Source organism: Typopeltis vanoorti, chromosome 15 (genome assembly GCF_054136105.1).
Source record: "Typopeltis vanoorti isolate ZY-2024b chromosome 15, IOZ_Tvanoo_1.0, whole genome shotgun sequence".
In the NCBI taxonomy this organism is placed as follows: Eukaryota; Metazoa; Arthropoda; class Arachnida; order Uropygi; family Thelyphonidae; genus Typopeltis; species Typopeltis vanoorti.
This window is the reverse complement of record NC_143563.1, coordinates 3,083,362-3,107,871: the sequence shown is the minus strand read 5'-3', so window position 1 is coordinate 3,107,871 and position 24,510 is coordinate 3,083,362. Positions and strand designations below refer to the sequence as shown.

The 24,510-nt window shown below is 38.4% G+C and overlaps 1 protein-coding gene across 2 annotated transcripts in view; it reads left to right on the top strand.

The window, feature by feature from the left end:
• LOC150098312 (uncharacterized) overlaps positions 1 to 24,510 on the top strand; it is a 733,595-nt gene that overhangs the window by 212,389 nt on the left and 496,696 nt on the right. For both annotated transcript variants that reach the window (XM_090404774.1, XM_090404775.1), the window contains exon 16: positions 13,114 to 13,167. In XM_090404774.1, coding sequence (XP_090260900.1) covers positions 13,114 to 13,167 — 54 coding nt within the window. The remainder of the gene's footprint in view (positions 1 to 13,113; positions 13,168 to 24,510) is intronic.

Here is a 24,510-nt window from a genome sequence, read left to right as displayed (position 1 = left end):
ACTAATTTCTCCAAGATCTTAACAACTTCTGATGACACACAAACTGGCCCATAATTAGACACTTCCAGCCTGCTTCAGCCCTTATGCAATGGCACTATCTTACCTTCCTTCCATTCCCTGGACACCTTTCACGTAGCCAGACTTTCACTGAAAAGCCAGGAGCTGTCAGTTCTTTAGCACATTCTCTCAAAACTTGTGGTGAAATACCATCCAGTCCCACAGCTTTACTGACATCCAGGGTACTCAGTATTTGGAACTCTCTCTCCTCCTGCACCTCTAAACCTCTAACCTGCCCTATTCCTCTAGTATTAAAATTTATTCCTCCAGGATGAAATTCACCAATAAAGTGTTCATTTAGCAATTCCACTATGTCATCTGCATCAGTCACTCTATTCCAATTTTTATCCCACAGTGTCATTCTTCCACAATCATTTCTCCTCCTACTGACCACATAGCTAAAAAATTCCCTAGGATTTTCTTTGGATCTTAGTGCCAATCTCTTCTCATATTCCACTTTCGCCTTCCTTATATTCTAGTCACCCTCCTGGCCTGTGTCTTATATTCTTCATGCATCTGCTCTTCACCTGTCTCCTTATATCTCTTCCATAGCCTCTTTTTCACATGCATTCTCTGTTTAATATTGTTTGTCATCCACTTTACACCAAATTGTGTTATCTTCTTCACTTGTGGAATACAGCTTACTATTGCTACTAACAAATATTCCTTCACAATTTCCCAAGCACTAATGATATCTCAGCCTTCCAATTCCTCTCTCCATAAAACTTCCCCAAGTTGATGTCTAAGATTATTATAATCACCTGACTTTTAATTCAGGCTAGATAGGTGATGAGCATTTTAAAGAAAGAAAAGGTGCAGCATGAGAGAAGATTGGCTGGTCAGGCCAAGGTTAACTCGAGGGAATATTTCGGCTACATGGCAAGCAAGAAGAAGCATAATTATAGCAGACTAACATTGGTTTATAGTCATGCAGCAGACTAACAGCCACAAAGGATATGGTGGAATTTTTGAACGAGCACTTTATCAACGTATATCATACTTGTGTAAATGAAGTGGTGCAATACAGGGTGTTCGGGATAAATTTGACATATTTATAATTAATTATATTTTTCCGTAAGTTACATGTATTAACACACACTTCTCTTCATTTAAAAGTTTGGACCCTTCTTCATTCATATACAAGATGTCAGAATGGATGGATAGCTGGAACCCACCTGAATCATGGAAGAGAATAACTTGTATCATGATGATTCGTGCCCGCCATCAAAATAAGGATATTACGACTGCTGCCCAATGCTCCCTGAATACAGTAAAAACAATCAGGCATGAACTAGAGACTTGCAATGGTGACTACGAGGATGTAGCAAGAAGAAAGATCCCTAGCAGACGATCTGATTGCGTTCGTACAGCAGAATTCCTCGCAAATCTGCAGGAACAGGTGTTGAAGAACCCTGGCATTGGAATTCGGGCTTTGTTCGTGGAGTTGCTAACTGTAGTCAAGCCCTGGATAACAAGGGTAGCCAATGGTAGGCCGTATGTATGGCAGCAGGATTCGGCCCCTTGCCACACCTCTGGGAAAAGTCAAAAATGGTTGTCTGAAAATTTCTACGACTTCACCAGTCCAAATGTTTGGCCTCCAAACTCCCCAGACCTTAACCCCATGGATTATTTTGTATGGGGCGCAGTTGAAAAAGGCACCAATCGCACTTCCAGTAATACAAAAGCCCAGTTAATGGATAAAATTAAAACAGTTTTTGCGGCCCTTCCCAGGGAGACTGCAGCATCAGCTTGTTCGAGGTTCCGAAGCAGAATTGAAGCTGTGATCGATGCTAATGGTGGTTATTTTGAGTAAATCTTGTTGATAGTATTGTAATTAACTCTGCCTGTAATGTTTTTTTGTCAATTCATTAAATTTAATAGATACAAAGAAGATTTTCTTTTTCCTTACGAAACTCTCAAATTTATCCCGAACACCCTGTATATATATATATAAGGGAGGCAAGTATTAGGAGAATTGGAAGTGAAAGAAACAGAGGTGTATCAGATTATTGGTTGAGTTAAATGTGAATATGGCTGTGGGAATGGATGACATATCATTAAGTATTGTTAAGGAATGTGCCCCACAGTTGGTTATGCCCTTGACCTGGTTATTTGATGAAAGTCGTGCAGTGGGTATGATTCTTAACGACTGGAAAGAAGGCAAAATAGTACCACTCCACAAGCATGGTTCTAAGACAGAAGTCTCCAACTATAGGCCAGTCTGTATAACTGCAGTTGTGGTCAAGGTGTTGGAGAGATTGGCAAGGAATAGAATACAGAATTGGGTTGATGGACATAGCATTCTTTATGATGGTCAGTATGGGTTTGTAAAGGGTAGGTCCTGTGTTATAAATTTACTTGCATTTTATGATAAGGTGATGAGTGTGTTAGATAAGGGAGAATCATATACAGCGATTTTCTTAGACTTTGCAAAGGCGTTTGATAGATTAACACATGGTAAGTTGGAGTACAAGCTGCAGAGGATGGGAATAGATAGCATATTGGTTAGATGGATCAGAGATTGGCTCTGTGAACATTACCAGCAGGTTGTGTATGATGCAGCAGTGTCTCAAAAAAGAAGTGTAGCCAGTGGCATGGCCCACGGTTCTGCTCTTGGGCCCCTGCTGTTTAACTTGTTTATAAACCAAATATCATCTGGACTGACTGGAGATCTTCAGTTATTTGCTGGTGATGCAAAGTTGGGAAGAATTATAAGTAGACTGCTGATGCTGAAGATTTGAATAGACTTTTTACTTGGGAAAAAAAAGAGTGGGGTTGTAAATCTAATATCAACAAGTGCAAAGTGTTGCATTTTGGAGCGCAGAAATATAAGGCTGTGTACTATATCGATGGTGCTAATCAGCCCTTCAGAACACATGCAATTTACAGACATAGAATACTAGTTGTAGTGGTGGTGGATGGTAGATGTTGTTGATGGAGATGATTTGTAGTAAAGGTTCGGTGTAGTAGTTGAGACAGTTATATCAGTTGAGACAGTTGTAGGTGTCTCCTCCTGCAATGAGTCTTCAGACTTCTTGGAGGTATCAGGAATAATAATAATAATCACTGCATATTTTGAAAGAATGCACCAGGGAGTGGACATCTACTTAGACATATTTGTTTAATATGAGTCTTACATTGAATCAAAGGAGTGGAAGGAAGGCAAGACTGTTCCTCTTCATCAAGGATGTGACAGAATTTTAGCATTGAATTATAAGCCAAGCTTTGTGTCAGGTGTTGTGGCTAAATTTTTGGAAAGACTGGTGAGAACAGGATCCAGAATGGGTTGACAGCAATGATATTAACTTTGATGGACAGCATGCAACTACGCTCAAGGAAGGACATGTGTTATTAATCTACTTACCAATTACAATAAGGAGACAGCAGCATTGGAAGTGACAGATGGATATACAGTAGTATACTTGAGGATTGGCTGTCTGCTAGATATCAACAAGTTGTGCATGGGGAAGCAATATCCCAGAAGACAAAAGTCACCAGCAGTGTGCCTCGGTGGGTGGTCTGTTTTAATACTATTGCTGTTATTGGGGAAGATTTGAATGGTGGATATAAAAATCTTGTTTGCAGATGATGTAGAGTTGGGATGAACTGCGAGGAGTAGAGCAGATTCTGTGGCCTTACAAGAAGCCTTGAATAGACTATGTGAATGGGAATGATAATGCCAGTTCAATGTTTTGAAATGTGAGATTTTAAAATGTGGAAAACAAAGATTGGATATAGAATTTACTTTTGGTTGGGATATATTGTTGGAGGTTTAGGAAATAAGAGATCTCGGGATGATGGTGGATATGAATCTAAAATTGAGAGCGCCTATTGCCAAATTGATAACTAATATTTAAGGAATTGACAGCGTATACTAGAAATATAGATTAAATAAACTGTAATATATACTTTCCGATATTTCGGCGAACGTCATGTTGCCATCTTCTTGGGAACTTACTACAAAGACACGTGCACACAAGTACTAATAACAGCAAATGAGACTGAAGCTAGGAAGCTAGCGTTTTCCTAAAGTCCTGATGGTGCCCCCTGGCGGGCTATATTGGTAGTTCTTGGCCTTTGGGCTGAAGTTCTTCTGATAAAAGTTTCCCAAATTTGGGGCAGTCTCATGCATCCAAATTTGTTGAGGTTTGGCATGTTCCTAAGGGCCGAGGCTGATTCTTTAAGGTAACTACATGATAACTAATATTTAAGGAACTGACGCTGTCAATTCCTTAAATATTAGTTATCATGTTTAACCAGCGTATAAGCCTCTCAACAAGAATAATGACTATTGCCAAATTGTGAGGACAACACATCAAATTCTGGCAATGATGCAGAGGACACTGATTTGTAGAAGTAAGGAGATTCTGGTTCCATTGTATGAAGCTCTGATTAGATGTTGGAGATGGTCCAACATCTAATCAGAGTGGTCCAACTTCCAATCAAATGTTCGAGATGGTCCAACATCTAATCAAATGAGACATTTGTCTAAAATGGTTTCTGATCTCTTTAATGTTGAATATGAAGAAAGGTTGAGATGATGCAATTTTCAGAGTGTGGTGGATAGCAAGAAGAGGAGTGATATAATAGTTATGTATAATTTGTTAAGGGGTTGTTATGGTATTAATGTTGAAGAGGTTTTTCATAAAATGGTGGGAGATTGGTAGAGAACAAGGGGTCATCCCTGTAAACTGTATAAGGAGAATTGGAGTATGGGAGTGAGAAGAAGGTTTTTTGCATGGAGAGTAGTGAATGATTGGAATACATTGTCTGAGAATGTTGTGTCTGCAGAGAATTTGAATGTGTTTAAAGTATGGTAAGATTAATTGGTAATATGGTAAGATTAATCCCGTTTGTCTGACAAACAGGACCTCCTAGATGAATATGTGACTCTTAGGATAGCAGTAATAATAATATTTCTTTTTATTCTTTCATACTCTTTTTTTTTGTATCCACCATTCATCTATTTCATTCTGCACATGTCTCATTTCATTCCTCATCTTAATCATTTTGGTATTAGGTCAGTAGGGTGGCCGAGCGGTTGCTGCCATTTTTGCCTTCTTTAACTGTCTAAGGCGGTGGTTTAAGGCACCTGTCTCTTCGGAGGCGAGAGTTCGAATCCCGCCCCTGCCAAGAAAGTAATTTCATTCTTCAACTCTTGCATTCCAAGCAATTGTTCCCAGCATTGCTTTGTCTGTCAGACTTTCTTTCATTGTCATTTCTCAACCTCACTCTTCTGGCTATCATTCTTAGTCTTATATCCATTATTACCTTTTGCCTTTCATCAGATAATCTTCATCTCTGGTTCTTGAATTTCATTCATATCACTACAGTCCATTAAAAGAATTAATGTACACTTTCTACACTCTCTCTCTCTCTCTCACCTCCCGTGTTTATTTTCTCAACAAATACATCTGCTGCATTGGCCCATGCATACATATTGCACTCCCAGCAATGAACAATCTTGGTAAAATGGATGACACTGTTCTTGCTGCCATTTTTGCATTCTTTAACTGTTATTCTTAAAAAATGCTTTAAACTGATTAACTTCCAAATACAAACTTGCCAACCTCAGGCATAACCAAGCCAGACTAAAATTACTCTAAAGTTATAATTGATCATAATAATTGTTGAAAAAAATGTATTTGAAAATTTGCTTAATTTTCATGTTTTCTGTTTTTTTAAATATCTTCCATTCTATTTCAAAAGGTCCACTTCTCACCATTTGTTGTATTATTATTAAAATAACATGTAAGACTACAATAATAACTTTTAATTATCAAGGTACAGATATTTCATACTAAAACGAATAGTACATCTTCAGCGTTACAAACAGTTATAGGAATGTAATACAAGTAATGAACATTCGTATCACCTATTAAAATACATTGTTGCCGCACTCTAGGAAATGATAGAAAATAACAATTAATTAATATTTAAGATAATTTTTTTTTTTATAATGATTACATAAAATAAAAGTCTTCCAGATCTTCGAGAGAGAGAGACAGTAATTTCAATTTAAATTCGGTCTGTGTAAAATAGCTTCACAACTTTCATTAAAAAGACGTTCATATTTGAACCTGCATCTATGGAGGATATAGCTTTATCCCACTGTATATTATGGGTAGTGTTAATACTGTGTTGTGCTAGACTAGACTTCTGAGGTTTGTTGTATTCAATATAATATTTTTTTTTTTTGTTCTTTAATTCTTTTTTCCACAGAACGGCCAGTTTATTCAAAATAAGACACATCGCATTCACACGGTATTTGGTAAATACTAGCCAAAGATAGAGATGATAGTTTATCTTTTGTAGAAGGCAATAAGGAAGAAATTTTGTTGATAGGAACATATGTGGGAATCAATTGGTACTTTTTTAAAATTCTACCTATAGGTTCTGAGATCCCTGGAATGTAGGAGATTGGAACTCTGCAGACTGTTGAAGAAACCTTAGGTATTGGAATATAAGATTCAATTATCTGTTGGATTTGATTCGGGTGGTAATTATTCAATTCCATTAACTTTTTAATGATTGAAAGTTCTTGTTGTAAGATTTCTGGAGAAGAGCAAACTTTATGTGCTCTATTAATTAGAGATTTAAGAATGCCAAATTTTTGAGATGTGTGGTGAGCAGACATTTTATGAATGTATCTGCTAGTAAATGTGGGAGATTTTTTAGATATGTGGCAAGTGGAAGGATCATGGAAAGATGAAGTTAAGGGATGAAAGTGGTAGAATGACTGCTGCAGAAGACGTTGAGGTATTCAGCGATCAATTTATAAGGGTGTTTCATCCTGATCAGGGTGGAATCATGAGGAACTTAAGTGTAGAGGATAGCTTAATTGTGAGTGAGCAGGAGGTATTTGAGGAAATAAATAGCCTTGATGTTAATAAGGCGATAGGATTTGATGACATTTCACCACGCATCTTAAGGGAATGTTCCAGGGAATGGGCAGTAGCATTGGCATGCCTGTTTCATAAGTTTTGCAACTGCACAGGTTCCAAGGGAGTATAAGGAGGATAAGATTGTTCCACTGCATAAAGGCAGTGATAAGGCTGTAGCTTCAAATTATAGGCTGGTCTGTATATCTGGAGTTGTGGTGAAGGTCCTGGAGAGATTGGTGAGAAGTAGAATACCAAAATGGGTTGATAACAGCAGTATTCTTCTCTGTGGTTATCAGCTTAGGTTTGTTATGAGGAGATCATTATTATTATTATGTGATACCTCCAGGGAGTCCAAAGACTCATCGAGGGAGAGTGTGCCAATAGCATCGAACGATTGATCCCCGTCCAACTACTAACTTGCTTAAATTTTTGTGTGAGCCATTAGAAGCAGAGGCTCTACCAATCGATCAACTTTTGCTGGCAAACATTTCCTCTAGTCGCCGACTAGATTCGAAAGCAAGTCTTCCTTCGTGCGGTCAAGCACTGTGGTATGCAAATGCCACATCCACTGAGCTATACATTCTCTTCTGTATTATGTTTCACTAACTTACTTATGTACTATAATAATGTGACAAATACCTTGGACAAGGGAGATGCATATACAGTGGTGTACTTGGATTTTGCAAAAGCTTTTGATAGACTGCCACATGACAAGCTGTGAAATAAATTGAACCAGATGGGATAACAGATTTCTGTGTTGGATCAGTGACTGGCTGTTGTCGAATAGGTATCAGAAAGTTGTATATGTGAGTGCAGTATGTCGAAAGAGAAAGGTCACCAGTGGTGTGCTGCAGGGGTCAGTTTTGGGACCATTGTCATTCATTTTGTATGTTAATGATATCCAGCTGTTTGCTGATGATGCAAAACTGGGGAGAGCAATGCACAGTCAGGCTGATGTTAATGCCTTACAAGAGGACTTGAATAGATTGCATGAATAGGCGGGCACATGGTACTATCAGTTCAATGTTGCCAAGTGTAAGGTTTTGAGATTTGGTAAGCAATAATGGGATGGAAAGTATACACTTGGTGGGAAAACTTTAACAGAAGTAGAGAAGATGTGAGATCTAGGAGTGATGGTGACAAGGACCTGAAATTCAGGTGCCACATTGCACAAGCTGTGAAGACATCACATCGAATAATGGCAATGATGTGGAAAACCTTGATGTGCAGAAATAGAGAGGTTATGATTCCATTGTATAAGGACTCATATGGATTATTGTGCACAGATTTGGTTGCTGGGTTTTCATGGTGACAAGGATATGTTGGAATGGGTACAGAGAAGATTCACAAAGGTAGTCAGTGGTCTTTGGAATGTGGAGTACGAGGACAGATTGAGAGAATGTAAGTTGCAGAGCCTTGTGAATAGGAGGAAGAGTGGGGATATGATTGAGCATTATAAGCTGGTCAGGGATTGCTATCAGGTAGACATGCAAAAGATTTTTCATAGAATGGGTGAGGAGAGTAGAACAAGAGGCCATTGCTGGAAACTCTATATGGAGGGTGTGAGGAAAGGCGTGAGAAGCAGGTTCTTTGCATGGAGGGTAGTTGGTGAGTAGAATGCTTTTCCTGAGTGTGTTGTGGATGTGGACACATTGAATTAGTTTAAGATGCGGTTGGAAGAGCAGTGTATGCAATAGTGAGTACCTCCGGCGATGAGTCTCTGACTCCATTGAGGTCAAATGTTAATAATAATAATATCTTGGCTTAGTACAATGGATGGAAGAGAAGTTGGTAATGCATTGGATTAGTTAAGAAATAGTGTTTAGCAGAATGAAAATCACATAGTTCAATATACCTTAACGAGCTGTTTAAGCCTCTTTGTAATGCAATTGGAAGAACAGTGAAACATTGCTCCCTTCGATTGGAAAGGACTGCATTAACTGCCTCCATAGTGCAATTGGAAAAATGACGGTATGTTGCGCCTTCAATTGGAAAAGGCCTAAGTTCGATTCTCATCATGATGGGAGGAATTTTTATATGGATATTTTTCAATTGAAGGTGAGTTAGCTGATCACATGCAGAGGTAGCAGGGTTTTTTCCTTCCAGAAACTAGTATTTTTCATCCCGCATACAAACAAATCTGCCTTGAGGACACAAGCAATTTACAGACAAAAAATACTAGTGACAGTGGTGGGCAGTAGATGGCATTAGTGTAGATGATGTAGATGGATGGTAGTGTGGAGACAGAGAGTTGTAGAGTAGACGCCCTCCCTCGATGAGTCTTTGGACTCCTTGGAAGTGTCATGAAATAATGATAAGAAGAAGAAGAATATCAAAAAGAGAACATGATTTGGAGTAAAATTCCAACAGAAATTGTTAATGAAAAAAAATGTTGTGAATGACATAAAGTGAATAACACTTGCATGATTAATATAAGACTCAAGCTAATGGTAGTGTAATAAAGATAGAAAAATTAGAATATGAGAGGAGACTAATGCTGTGATCCAAAGAGTTCTTTCACAGTTTGCCAGTAGGAGAAGAAATTACTGCGGGCAAATGACTTTGCTGAATGAAGGCAGTAGTCAGGTTGAATAATGCAGATGATGTAGTAGAGCTGTTTGATGATCAATTTATTAGAGTTTTTTATCCTAATAAAACAGGTTTTATTCCTAAATGGATATGGAGGGTTCAGGGATTAGAGATGAATGCATGAAGAGGATGTGTTCTGAATGTGGAGCACCCTAGATGCCAGTAAAGCATTAGATTATTAATAATAGTGCTGATGTTGTACCTTCAGAAGGATATAAATAAGTTGGAAAGGTTTGTAATATAATGTGATTCTCTGGGATAAATAGATGGGATGCTTCTTACTCACTTGGTGGAGTTATACTGGAAGCAAGTGATCTTGTGCAATAATTGTAGATAGAAATTTGAAGTTCAGAGAAAATATTGCAAGAGCTATGAACAGAGTTCAGTGGATTGCTGTAATATTGAGAGGAATGTTGACCAGCAGAGATAAAAATGTGGTGGTTCCATTATATTGGATTTTTTAATTTTTTAATTTTTATTGATTCTGTATAGATTTTCGTATTTTATTTATTTTTTTGCATAGTCTGGAAACCTTGCTCTAGAGATCAAACAGGAAACGTTTTTCAAGCAACTTCAGGCCTCCAATTACAGGGTGGAGTTACTGGAGTGACACTGGGAAGCTTTTTCATATGGTAAAATGAGGGGAAAGGAATAAAAAAAGAGACTCTCCTTGGAAGTTGTGAAAAGAAGTAAGAGAGTGACAAGTAGATTTTCTGTAAAACGGGATGAGAGTGCAAATAGTAAATGTGTTTCAGGAGTAATATGATAGACTCTGTGTTGTCTAAAGTGAATCCCCCCCCCCATGATGAGTCTTGTGGCTCCATGGAGGTTCAGATTAATAATAATAATGATATTATAAATAATAATGAATTGTTTAAATTTTTTAGGAAAACTCTGGTTTTTTTTTTTTGTTTTTTAATTTGAAAGGTTGCCACAATAAAAGTGGCAGTATTATAAATATGACAAGTAGTAAATTTCTTGTAATAAATGGTAGTAGTGCTATTTTATCTATGGAAATGTCTTCAAAGAAGAAGTTTCACAAATCTTGGGTAAGGTTTCTGCAAAAATATTCTTTATATTTTACTGGAATATGACTGGAATATGTGGATGCTTAGAGTGTGTTTGAGGACAGAGAGAAATTGTATGCGGGAGACCGCTTACATTTGAATTAGGAAGGACATAGGCATCTGGAGAGATTGTTGTTCTGAACAAGTCAGTGTGTCCCAGGGAGGATGGTAGCAGGGGTGGCCTTTTGTGGGAATGGGTACTTGGGAGAAGGGGGATGACATCAGCTAACATTTAACCCAGTGGAGTCTAGAGGGGATAATGCTGGGTATAGAAACAATGGCATTTATATGCTTTATACTAATGCCAGGAGTATCCGGAATAAGGAAGAGGAATTGGTGGCACAGATAGCATCAGCCTGGCCAAAAATTATTGGGAATTTCTAAGACGTGGTTGACAGAAGAGGATATAATAACAGGAATAGAAGTTGCTGGGTACAGCATTTTTTGGCAGGATAGAAAGGGAAAGCGTGGCGGTTGAGTACTGCTTATGATAAGTGATGACCTATGTCCTCTAAGAGTGGAGACTTTGGAAGGCAGTGGCACTAATGATTTTGAAAGTATATGGTGTGAGGTAGAGTTGGGCAAGACAGGATAATTAGTGGGGTGTTACTACAGACCCAGGAGTACAGAGGGTGGGGACCAGGAAATGTTTAGACAGTTGAGTTTGGCAAATGTAAGAAGAATGATTGTTATGGGAGTGATGACTGTGGAAGAATGATATTGTGGGAGAAAAATGGGAATAGAGTGACTGATGCAGAGGACATAGTGGAATTGGTCAATGAACACTTTATTTCAATGAACACAGGTATCTCATCCTGGAGGAGTCAGTTTTAATGCTAGAGGGATTGGGTAGGTTCGAAGTTTAGAGGTACAGGAGGAGAGTGTGTTTCAAATACTGAGTACTCTGGATGTCAGTAAAGCTGTGGGACTGGATGGTATTTCACCACGCATTTTGAGAGAATATGCTAGGGAACTGACAGTGCCTTTGACCTGGCTTTTCAATGAAAGTCTGGCTGCAGGAAAGGTGCCCATGGAATGAAAGGAAGGTAAGATAGTGCCATTGCATAAGGGCGGTAGCAGACTTGAAGTGTCTAATTATAGGCTGGTTTGTGTGCCATCAGTAGTTAGTAAGATCTTGGAGAAAGTAGTGAAGGACCGTATCTAGCACTTGGCAGATGAGGGTAATGTTATCTGTGAGAGTCAACATGGATTTGTGAAGGGGTGCTCTTGTTTTAGAAATATGTTAGTCTTTTATGATAAAGTTACAAGAGCATTAGATGAGGGAAAGGCATATACTGCCATTTTATTGGATTTAGTGAAGGCATTTGACAGGGTGCCACATGATAAGCTGATATTTAAGTTGCAGCACATGGGTCTGGATGTCAGATTGGTCAACTGGACTCAGGATTGGCTGTCTGATAGGTATCAGAGAGTTGTGTATTTTGGGGCAGTTTCAAGAAAGCAGAGGGTTACAAGTGGGGTCCCACAGGGCTCAGTACTGGGACCTATATTGTTTAACCTTTATATCAATGACATTGTCAGTGGATTGCAAGGGAATATTCAATTTTTTGCAGATGATGCGAAGCTGTGAAGGATAATTAGTAATAGAGCAGATGTAGCAGTCCTGCAAGAGGATTTGAATAAACTAGTTAGATGGGCAAATGAATGGGGATATCGGTTTAATGCAGGAAAATGTAAGGTCTTGAGGTTTGGTAAACATCGATGGGACACTGCATACTCTATAGGAGGAGTTATACTGGTGGAAGTAGGGGGGGGACACAAGAGATCTGGGGTTGATGATTGTTAGAAACCTGAAACTTAGGGGACATATTGCAAGGTGGTGAAGGTAACACAGATGATTGCTCCAATAATGAGAAGGACACTGACCTGCAGAGATGAAATTATCATTCCATTGTATAAGATCTTGATCACACCACACTTGGACTATTGTTCTCAGATTTGGTCCCCAGGATATGAAGGGAATAAATTACTGTGGAAAGAGTTCAAAGGCGGATAACAAAGATTGTTTCTGGACTGTACAATGATAGTTATGAGGATCGACTGAGGTAATGTGGACTGCAGAGTTTGGTGGATAGAAGAAGGAGAGATGATATGATTGAGACTTTTAAACTGCTGAGAGGCAGTTACAGGGTTGACACTGGGGAGTTCTTTCGGTTGGTTGAACAGCAGGAAGGAATAATGACAAGAGGCCATCCTGGAAGTTACGAAAGGAAACTGTGAGCAAGAGGGTGAGGAGTGGTTTCTTTGCATAGAGGGTAGTTGAACCATGGAATGCATTGCCTGATGGAGTGGTGAGAGCGAGAACGGTCAATGAGTTCAAGGAGTGGTATGATAGACTTTGTGTTTCTTAGGGGGGACCTCCCACGATGAGTCTTTTGACTCCATGGAGGGCTGAATAATAGTAATAATTATTTTTTTTTTTTTTTCAAAAGAAAATGAAATTGGAATCATAATTATTTTTAATAATAGAATTTAATACTATTTTCTACATTTAGGGATTACCTGGCCCTCCGGGATCAGCTGGCCCACCAGGAGAAGATGGAGATAAAGTATGTAAATTCAATATACAAAAAAGTTAGACTGCATTATAATTGATTCTGTTTTCTATAAATAAGAACAAACGTTTCATTTGGTATTATTTCTTCATTTAGATTTTTAATAAAATGTAGAAAGACTAATAAATAAGAAAGTTTATTATCATTTTTATGCATGTACATTTGCAAGAAAATTTGCTTCTCGAATAGTGAAAAAAAAAAAAATCTTAAACAAAATAACTTTATTTTTGATCTTAGGTGTTTACATGATAATGACAAGTTGTGCTAAATATTGAGATTAGCTTTTCAAGTGCATATACCTGTCGCTAAGACCTTTAATTGCCCAAAAATTTAGTTTTTCATGTTCTTTACTTTTATTCTATGAAACAATCTTCCTCATGTGTATTTTGCAAAAATTAAATAACACACAATTGTTTACATTGATTGTTGGTAAGCATCAGTCAACCAAAAAATCCATTTAGTTTTTCATAATAAAAATTAATGCCTTGTTGATTATTTTTGATTAATGTATGTGGGATCCATTTACTTACCTTCCATGATTTTCTCAGTTGATGCAAGTGTAAACAAATTATTTTACCACTCACATTAAACATTTGTGAAAGTAGTTCTTGTCATGTTCATGTGGAATTATTTTCAACAGTGGCACATAATTATCAATAATGGAGGATATGCCTGAATGTGGTGCATCTTCAAGTGATTCATCACCAGTACCGCTTCTTTTCCAAATGACACACGTATCTTATGGGACGCTTCTGAAGCTTTTAAACTGAGCTTAAATTAATAAAGCAAACAACCCCAAATTACACCATGTTCAATGGACATTTTAAAAGAGTTTGATGTCACAGAAAAAGAGTGCACCAGTCAGCTGGCCCATACTTGTGCCTTATCGCACACATAATGAACTACATTAACTTTTCTGGTTATCTGATACTAAGCTGATTTTTATTGTTGTCATTCATTCACTGTTTTCTTATCATTGTGGTTGTTTATCCTTTTTTTTTTAATTAATCAAATGAATGATAAATAAAATTTTACTAGAGATAATTAAGATGGGAATTTGAAATGATGTAGATTTGAGATTTCAGATTTAGCAATTCGCTACTCTGCAATACATGGCAGAATAGAGAATTATTGATGAATACAAAGATTTTGGTATTCCTGTACTGCAATTCCTCATTGGGAATTTCATTACAGGACTCATACCAGGGGATCGTGTAGTGGTCAAAGCAAGAAACCCAGACAAGACTTCTACATATCCTTTTCAGAAATGTAGGGAACGAAATGGGGTTTCTGATCTAATGTCCAATCCTCGCCTTGTTAGAATCCACCCAGTTAATAGGTACATAACTGGATGCCGAAGTAACAAACAATGCACTCATAATTTGGGATTTAGCTGATCAAATTGCATTCTTATTGAATTAAACAAAAATAAAATGATGTACGACATGATGGAATTTAATGTCAACTGGGATTGAGCTGCCTGATTCCCCTCATGCAAGCTACCAGCATGAGGGAATCGGGTTGATCACAATCAGCAGAATGAAGATTGGCACCATCAACATAAGAGGCATGAATGCAAAAGAAGTGGAATTAGTAGAGGAACTGTAGAAGTACCAGGTCAATATAATTGGTGTTACCAAAACAGAAAACAAAAACAGGTGGTTTTTTTGAAGTTTTTCCACTTGGTTATACTATAAATTAAAGATGCCAAGAAATTATATTCTTGATTTAATCCTTTATCCAAGTGTAAGCAAATAAATTTTGCAACTGAAGTAATTTCTGGACTGGCCAATAATAAGGTGTGACACCTTACTTTTGGGCTTGTATATGGAAATATGACCTGTATATGAGTACTGATTATAATAAATTTAGTTTAATCCTTTATCCAAGTGTGAGCAAACAAAGTTTGCGCCTGAAAGTATCTTCAGGACTGGGGTAAGGTGGTACAATACCAGAAGCTCCTTGCAAAGGTGGAGCAAGCTACCAACACTCCTATCTCAGTATCTCCCATAATGCAAAACACATCTCCTTGCGGATATGTCTAATGTTATGCATTAAGGGAAGAGCCACAACCCAGACTAGTTTCGACCTTTATTGAGGTCTCTTCAGTGGGAGCCAGGCCCAGTGGAGATACCAGGCAGAAGCATTAGTGGAGCAAGCTACCAGCACTCCTATCTCAGTATCTCCCATAATGCAAAACACATCGCCTTGTGGATATATCTAATGTTATGCATTAAGGGAAGGGCCACAACCCAGACTAGTTTCGACCTTTATTGAGGTCTCTTCAGTGGGAGCCAGGCCCAAGTGGAGATACCAGGCAGAAGCATTAGCAGGTCATCTCTACCTATAGGAGTTGCCAAATGGTGTGCCACCCTTTTTTAATAAATTACTCTGGATTTAGAGAAAGATGTTGAAAGTTTATTTTTCACTTGGTTAGAGTATAATAAATTTAGTTTAATCCTTTATCTAAGTGTGAGCAAACAAAGTTTGCACCTGAAAGTATCTTCAAGACTGGGGTAAGTGCAATGCTTCTGCCTATTATCTCCACTTGGGCTTGGCTCCAACTGAAGAGACCTCAATAAAGGTCGAAACTAGTTTGGGCTGTGCCTCTTCCCTTAATGCATAACATTAGACATATCTGCAAGGAGATGTGTTTTGCATTATGGGAGATACTGAGATAGGAGTGTAGGTAGCTTGCTCCACCTTTGCAAGGAGTGCCCTGGTGTTGTACCACCTTACCCCTGGTGTTGTACCACGTTACCCTAGTCCTGAAGGTAAGGTGGTACAACACCAGGGGTGTTGTACCACCTTACCCATGGTGTTGTACCACCTTACCCTAGTCCTGAAGATACTTTCAGGTGCAAACTTTGTTTGCTCACACTTGGATAAAGGATTAAACTAAATTTATTATACTCTAACCAAGTGAAAAATAAACTTTCAACATATGAGTACTGCTTATGATAAGTGATAAATTATGTCATCTCAAAGTGGAGGATTTGGAGGGTAATGGCATTAATGGTTTGGAAAGTAAATGGTGTAAGGTAGAAATGGGCAAGACAGGATATTTAGTAGTGTTTTGCTACAAGCCAGGGAGCATAGAAGGTGAGGGCATGAGATGATTAGGCAGTTGAGCTTGGCAAGTGCAAGAAGTATGTTTGTTATGGGTGATTTTAACTACAGCACTATAAATTGGAAAGAGGAAACTGCGTGTAGTTGTAGGGAGATGTAACTTCTGGAGTTCTTCAGGGACAAATTTCTTAGTAGAAGAAACACAAGGGTCAAGAAGTTTGAATTTGGTCATAGCATCAGAAGAGCTGATAATAACTGAGATGACATCTCTCCCCGAGCTGGAGAGATTGACCATGTGGTTTAGAATTGGAAGAGGAATAGACTTGCAGGAGCATCAAAGAAAAAGGAATGTATGTAGAATAATAAGGCAAGCAATTATAATATCTTGGGTATCAACTTGGGGCAGTTTCGTGAGGGAGGAATTGGAATGGTGGATTATCATTAGTGCTTGGGAACTCGTGAAGGAATATTTATTAGCAGCAATACCAAGTTGTACATGCAAGTGAAGAAAACACAATTTAGTGTAAAGTGGATGACACACAATATCAAACAGGAACTGCATTTAAAAAAAGGTTATGGAAGAGATACAGGGAGAGGGGTGGAGAGCAGATGCATGAAGAATATGACTCAGGCCAAGTAAGTGACTACTATGGAAAGGAATGCAAAACTGGAATATCAGAAGCGATTGGCCTTGAAATTCAGAGAAAATCCTAAGGAATTTTTAGCAATGTGGCCAGTAGGGGATGAATTGATTCTGGAAGAATGACTTTGTTGGGTAAAAATGGTAATAGAGTGACTGTTGCAAAAGATATAGTGGAGTTGTTCAATGAACACTTTATTGGTATTTCATGCTGAAGAAGTGAGTTTTAATACTAGAGGGATAGGACAGGTTCGAGGTTTAGAAGTGCAAGAGGAGAGTGTGTTTCAAACACTAAGTACTCTAGATGTCAATAATACAGTAGGAGTGAATGGAATTTCACCACTGATTTTGATAGAATGTGCTAAGAAATGGATAGCACCCTAGACCTGGCTTTTCAATGATAGTCTGACCAAGGGAATGGTACCCAAGGACTGCTAGGATGCAAGTCTGCTACCACCCTAATGCAATTCCATCCTAATGGAATTGCATTAGGGTGGTAACAGACTGGATGTGTCAAATATTTAGACCAGTTTGTGTTCCCTCAGTAGTTAAGATTTTTGAAAAATTAGTGAAGGATCATATACAGCATATGATCTTTCACTAATTTGGAGAGTCAACATGGATTTTTTAAGGGAGTGCTCTTACTTTAGTAATATGATTGCTTTTTATAATAAAGTGACAAGAGCAGTTGATGAGGAAAAGGCATATACTGCCATTTTTTTGGATTTTGTAAAGGCATTTGACAGGGTGCCATGATAAGCTAGTATTTAAGTTGCAGCACATGGATTTAAATGTCAGGTTAGTCAACTGGATTCAGGATTGGCTAATTGATAGGTATCAGAGAGTTGTGTATGGTGGGGCAATATCAAGGAAGCAGAAGTTGCAAGTAGGGTTCCACAGGGCTAAGTACTGGGACCTGTATTGTTTAACCTTTATATCAGTGCCATTGTCAATGGATTGCAGGAGGATATTTAGTTATTTTTAGATGATATGAAGATGGGAAGAGTTATTAGTAATAGTACAGATTTTTCATTTTATACAAAAAGGCGTTAGCTGATTTTTTTTTTTTTTTTTTACAAATTATGGACTCTACAACCGTGTTATAAATAATTATTTTAATATCCCAACATCCAACCTTCATATTAAGGTCTGAAGTATAACATATATATATACACACAGAGACAAGCTAAATTACATTTCACATAGTATGCTGAAGAGACAATGATTTGATCAACGGTTATTCTACTGGCCTGACCTCTAGTGAAAATAAAATAAAATTACAATAAATAAATGGATAAATGGGGGAATATATAAATAAATGGAGGAATTGTATTGGAGGAAGTAGGGACAAAGGATCTGGAGGTAATGATTGATATAAACCTGAAATTCGGGGAAGATGTAAAGGTGGTGATGGTAACCCAAAGGATTGCTGTAATACTGAGAAGGACGCTGACCTGCAGAGATAAAAGAGTTGTCATTCCATTGCATGAGACCCTGATCAGACCACACTTAGACTATTGTTCTCAAATTTGGTTCCCAGAATTTGAATGTAATTTTATTTTATTTTCACTAGAGGTCAGGCCAGTAGAATAACCATTAATCAAATCATTATAAATAATTAATAATAAATAAATAATTTATTTATTTAATATAAATAAATAATTAAAATAATTATTTATAACATGGTTGTAGAGTCCATAATTTGTGTAAAATGAATGCTGATCACTGTGTAATACTAAAGGAAAGGAATAGTGCAGATGTTGTAGCCCTGCAAGAATATTTGAATAAACTGAACAGATGAGAAAATAAATGCGTCTATCAGTTTAATGCAGCTAAATGTAAAGTCTTGAAGTTTGGGATACATTGATGGGAGGCTGCATATTCTGTGGTATGGGACTTGTGGCTGTGGGACTTGATGATATATACCCACATTTTTTGATGGAATGTGCCAGAGAGTCAATATCTGCCTTGACATGTTGAAAATTTTTTCCTACTTGGTTATACTATAATAAATTTAGTTCAATCCTTTATCCAAGTGTAAGCAAACAAAGTTTGGGCCTGAAGTATCTTCAAGACTGAGGCAACTTGTGGTAAAGGTGGATCAAGTTCTCATCACTATTTGTCTTAATATCTCCCATAATACAAAGCACACCTCCTTGCAGACATGTATAATGCTATGCATTAAGCTAAGGGCCACTACCCAGACCGGTCTCGAGATGTTTATTGAGGTCTCGTCAGTGGGAGCCAGAACTCGTATAGGTAAATATGACTTCTCCATTGCTTCCCTGGGTCTAGCTCCCACCGACGAGACCTCAGTAAAGGTCGAAATCGGTCTAGGTAGTGGCCCTTCCCTTAATGCATAGCATTATACATGTCCACAAGGAGGTGTGCTTTGCATTATGGGAGATACTTAGACATGTAGTGATGAGAGCTTGGCCCACTTTTATCACGAGTTGCCTCAGTCCTGAAGATACTTCATTCACAAACTTTGTTTGCTTACACTTGGATAAAGGATTAAACTAAATTTATTACTGCCTTGACATATTTATTTATTATGTATCTTACATTCGGTCAAGTTTGAAAGGAGTGGAAGGAGGGAAGGCAAGATTGTACCACTTAATAAAGGATGTCACAGAATTCAAGCATCCAATTATTGTCTAATTATTGTGTCAGGTGTTGTGGTTTAAGTATTGGAAAGGCTGGTGAGAAACAGGATCCAGAATTAGGTTGACTGCAGTGGTGTTATCTCTGATGGACAGCATGTAATTATGCTAAAGAGAGGTCATGTTTTAGTAATCTATTTATTTATTAATATCAGGTGACAGCAACATTGGATGTGGGAGATAGATGCACAGTTGTTTACGTTGACTTTGCGAAGGCTTTTCATAGGTAACTACATGATAACTTGATGGTCCAACTAGAGTGCATGTTGTTTAATATTACACTAATGCATTGAATTAGAGATTGGTTTTAGAGACTGTCTATTAGGTATCAACAAGTTGTGTATGGAGAGCAATATCCCAGAAGAGGAATGTTACTATTGGTGTGCCTGAGGGGTCTGTTTTAGGGACATTGATGTTTAACCTGTATGTGAATTATATAAACATGCAGGTTAATGATAATGCTCTGATTAGGTCATGTGTGGACTACTGTGCACAAATTTGGTTATCTGGATTTCAAGAGGACCAAAAAGATGTTGGAAAGGGTCCAAAGGGGATTGATCAAATTAGTTTCTGATCTCTGGAGTGTTGAATATGAATAAAGGTTGAGACGATGTGGTGTGTAGAGTCTATCCATTAGGCAATGCATAAGATGAATAAGGGTGATATGATACTGATGTAAAGGGTTGTTATAGAATTAATATTGAAGAGGTTTTTCATAAAATGGTGGTAGATTGAGGGAGAACAAAAACAGCATCCCTGGAAGCTATATAGAGAGGATGTGAGAAGGTAGTGAGAAGCAGGATTTTTGCATGGAGAGATGTGAACAATTGGAATGCATTGCCTGAGAGTGTGATATCTGCAGAGAATTATTATTATTATTATTATTGTTCCGGGCAACTCCAAGGAGTCGACAGACTCATCGAGGGAGGCCCTAACATCATGTCAAGAACAACTATTCGACATTCACACAGTATCTATCATACCTTGCCTTGAACTCATTCATGGTCGTAGCACCCACAACAGACTCTGGAAGCTTATTCCACTCATTCACTACTCTCCAGCTTGTTTGTCTCTGCATGTTAAAGTATTTTTCAGAAGCCAAGTGATTTGGTGAGCTGTTTTAGTCACTTTTGCAATGTGACCCCTAAACTTCAATTCCCTATCCACCAACACTCCCAAATCCCTGGCCTCATCAATCTCCTGGAGTACGGTTTCACCAATGCGATATACTGCTGCTATTCTTTTCATCCCAAAGTGCATAACCTTACACTTTGCCACATTAAATTGATATCCATTTTTCCTAGCCCAGTCCTCCAAACTATCCAAATCATCCTGTAAAATTTTGACATCCTGTGCACTCATAATTGCTCTACCCAACTTTGCATAATCAGCAAACAAGTGAACACTTCCTCTCAAATCCTTTCCTATATCATTGATGAACAAATTGAAAAGCAGTGGTCCAAGAATAGAGCCCTGTGGCACTCCACTAGTCACAAGCCGTCTTTTAGACTCCACTCCTGAATAAACCACTCTCTGGTATCTCTCCTTCAACCACCCTCCTATCCATCTCACCAACCCTATATATCCCCATCTGCTCCAGTTTACTGATTAGGGTTCTATGTGGTATCCTATCAAAAGCTTTGGCAAGGACCAGTAGTATTACTGTAAACCCATTACCCCTATCCAGTTCAGCCGTCACTGTGTTATAAAACGTGAGCAAGTTACTGAGGCATGATCTACCCTTCACAAAACCATGTTGTCCCCCATACAATATCCCATTTTCATCTATCCAATCCTGTATTCTTTTCTTGACTAATTTCTCTAAGACCTTGACAATGATTCCTGATATGCTAATCGGTCAGTAATTTACAACAGCAGTCTTGGAACCACCTTTATGCAGTGGAACTATTTTCCCCTCTTTCCACCCCTCCGGACTAATCCAGACCCGAGACTCAAATTGAACAAAATGCTCCAGGGTACCGGAAATTTTTTAGCTGCTTCTCGTACAACACGAGCTGGTATACCATCCAATCCCACAGATGTATTGATATTCAGGTTTTGCAATAGACTACTCACCTCCACTTCATTCACCACAATTCCCGTATAATCTACTGGTACATTCGTTTCTGCAATGTCACCACCTGGATGATATATTCTTGCAAAGTGCTCACTCAGTAACTCAACTATATTAACTGATTCAGTTACCTCCCTACCATCAGTATTCTTTAAAATCATTCTGCCATGTACATTTTTCCTTTTACTTGCTACATATCTAAAAAACTGTTTAGGATTCTCTTTAGCCTGCATGGACAATGTTCTTTTGTAATCCCTTTTTGCTTTTCTTACCACACTCGTTACCCTTTTGGCCTGCGCTTTATACCATTCATGTGCCTGCCGGTCACCTTTCTCCTTAAATTCCCTCCATAGTTGTTTCTTTTTTTTGCAGCTCAAGCTTAATGGTGTTATTCATCCATTTAACCCCTAGTTGATTTATTATTCAGACTCTAGGTATACAGTCAGCCATTGCTTCATGCAAACACTTCTTAACTACCTCCCATGCACTGTCGACTTCTAGTCCTTGCAGTTGTACATGCCATGGCACTGAACCAATCAAACATCTAAGCTTGTCATACTTTCCAGCCCGATAATTCCACATGTACTCTGTCTTAATTGAAAATTCTACACCTTTAGCCACCTTCCAAGTCAAGACCCTATGATCACTCTCACCGATTGGTGGCAATGTGGTCATATTTGTTACAGCGAAATCCTCAGATGTAATTACTAGGTCAAGCACTCTCTGACCCCTAGTATTTTCCATTACATGCTGTCGCAGATAGTTATCCCTTAATAACCGCATAAAATCCAATTCCTTCCTCCCGTGTGTTCTCTCCTCACTCCAATCAATGCGACCATAGTTGAAATCTCCCATAATAATCACCCTCCTTCCACTCATTTCTACTATTTGCTTATGCATACTGTCACCACCATCTTTTCCATCACCTGGTCTATAGCAGCACCCAATTGTATATTTAGTTCTGCTAGCCACAATCTCACACCAAATGGCCTCAAATGTGCTCTTTTCTCTATCCTGCAATTCAACTTCTATTCTCCTTGGCTGCAGCTCATCAGCTATCATCAACAATACTCCTCTGCCCATTTTATTCTCCTGTCATTCCTGAACACACTATACCCATCACATTCAATCCCACTAGTTATATCATCTCCAGTCAGCCATGTTTCACTAATACCAATAACCTGTGGTCTGGAAGTGCCAACCATGGCCAAAAACTCTTCCTTCTTGTTCCTAATACTCCTAGCATTAGTGTACATGAATTTAAGATCCCCATTAGCCCCAACCCTACCTTGATGCTTTATATTAACTATCCCACTCTGATTTGTTGTCCTTATTTGCTCTGGCATATTATATTCATTCTTACATTCAACTGCCTCCCTAAGGACTGTATATCTACTCCCCCCCCCCCTTAATAAATCTAGTTTCCCTGAATTTGCATATCCACCACATTCAGCAACACTTTCTCAAGTCTTCTTACACCGTAACCATTCAAATGCAAGCCATCCATCTTATATAGATCCTTTCGCCCATCGAACTCACTCCACACATCCACAAATTCCACACCACGCATCATACATAACCCACGCATAAAGTCATTCGCAATTATGGCCCTCCTTTTAAACATTTCACTGTCATACCGTGGCAAAAGACTAATCATTCTAACTCTCTCACTCTTTTCTTTTGCTACCTCAAACAATTCATTCAGGTCTTCTATCATTTCCATTTTGTCTCTTTTCAAATCATTCGTACCTGCCACAACAATCATTTCTTTCACCCTTTCCTTTTGTTCTCTAATAGACTCAGTTACATCCTTTATGGTCGCACCAGGTTGGTACGATTTTGTCAAATCCTCTACTATCACACCTCGTACTAATGAGTCTCCATACAGCACTCTATCCTTCATTTTGTTCATGTTCACACTCATACGTCTATTTTTCCTGTCATACTTTTTATTATTGGCTGGTTCATTCAGTCGACTTTTGCTCATACACTCTAGCTGCTGTTTTGCCCTTTGTATTGCAAAGGGCAAAATGCAATGAGAGTCAATGTATTTAAGGCATGATATGATGAGCTGTGTGACTTAAGGGACCTCCTAAATGAGTCTGTTACTTTATGTAGTATTAGGATAACAATAATAATAAGTAGCCTCTGTAGCTCAGTCGGTATAGACAAAGCTCTTTGGTCGGAAGGATCTGGGTTTGATTCCCGTCCATGATGTGAGGAACCTTTATCTGGTCTCTTTCAACAAAAGTGAGTTAGTGGGTCTCATCCTGTGGTGGTGGTGGGGGGGGGGGGGTTACCCAAAACTCTGGTTTTTCATCCCTCAAAACATGCAAACCGGCCTGTGAACACACATGGAATTACAGTCAGGAATACTTAAGACCCGGCCATAGGCCTGATTCCTCAGCTATATGCTGGTTCCGAGCCCAAATAAAAATTGGGCGGAGGATTGAGATGGTAACGTACTTCCCTGTAAAAGGGGCCTCATGGCCGTTGTATCATTATACACTAAAGAAATAAATAATAAGAAGAATCCCTTGCCAACTTATACATGTCATCCTATCAAGGAAGCACTTATCAGTGGGTACATCCACATAACAAGATACTTCACCAAACCAACACACTTCCTCCACCATGAGTGTTCCTTTCATGCATGTGAATGTTAGTGATGTTGTAATGAAGCATCGAGTGAAAGTGAACGTTATGTTGGTCTATTGCCACATTGTACTAGAGGTGAACTGAGATGGGGAGTGAGGATTGCAAATGAGTAGGTGCCCAAATTGTGCAGCAGGAATGTTGCGGAGTTTCTAAATATGTGGAGTGAGTTTGATGGAAGGAAGGATTTATATAAGGTGGATGGCTTGTATTTGAAATGATTTGGAGTCAGGAGA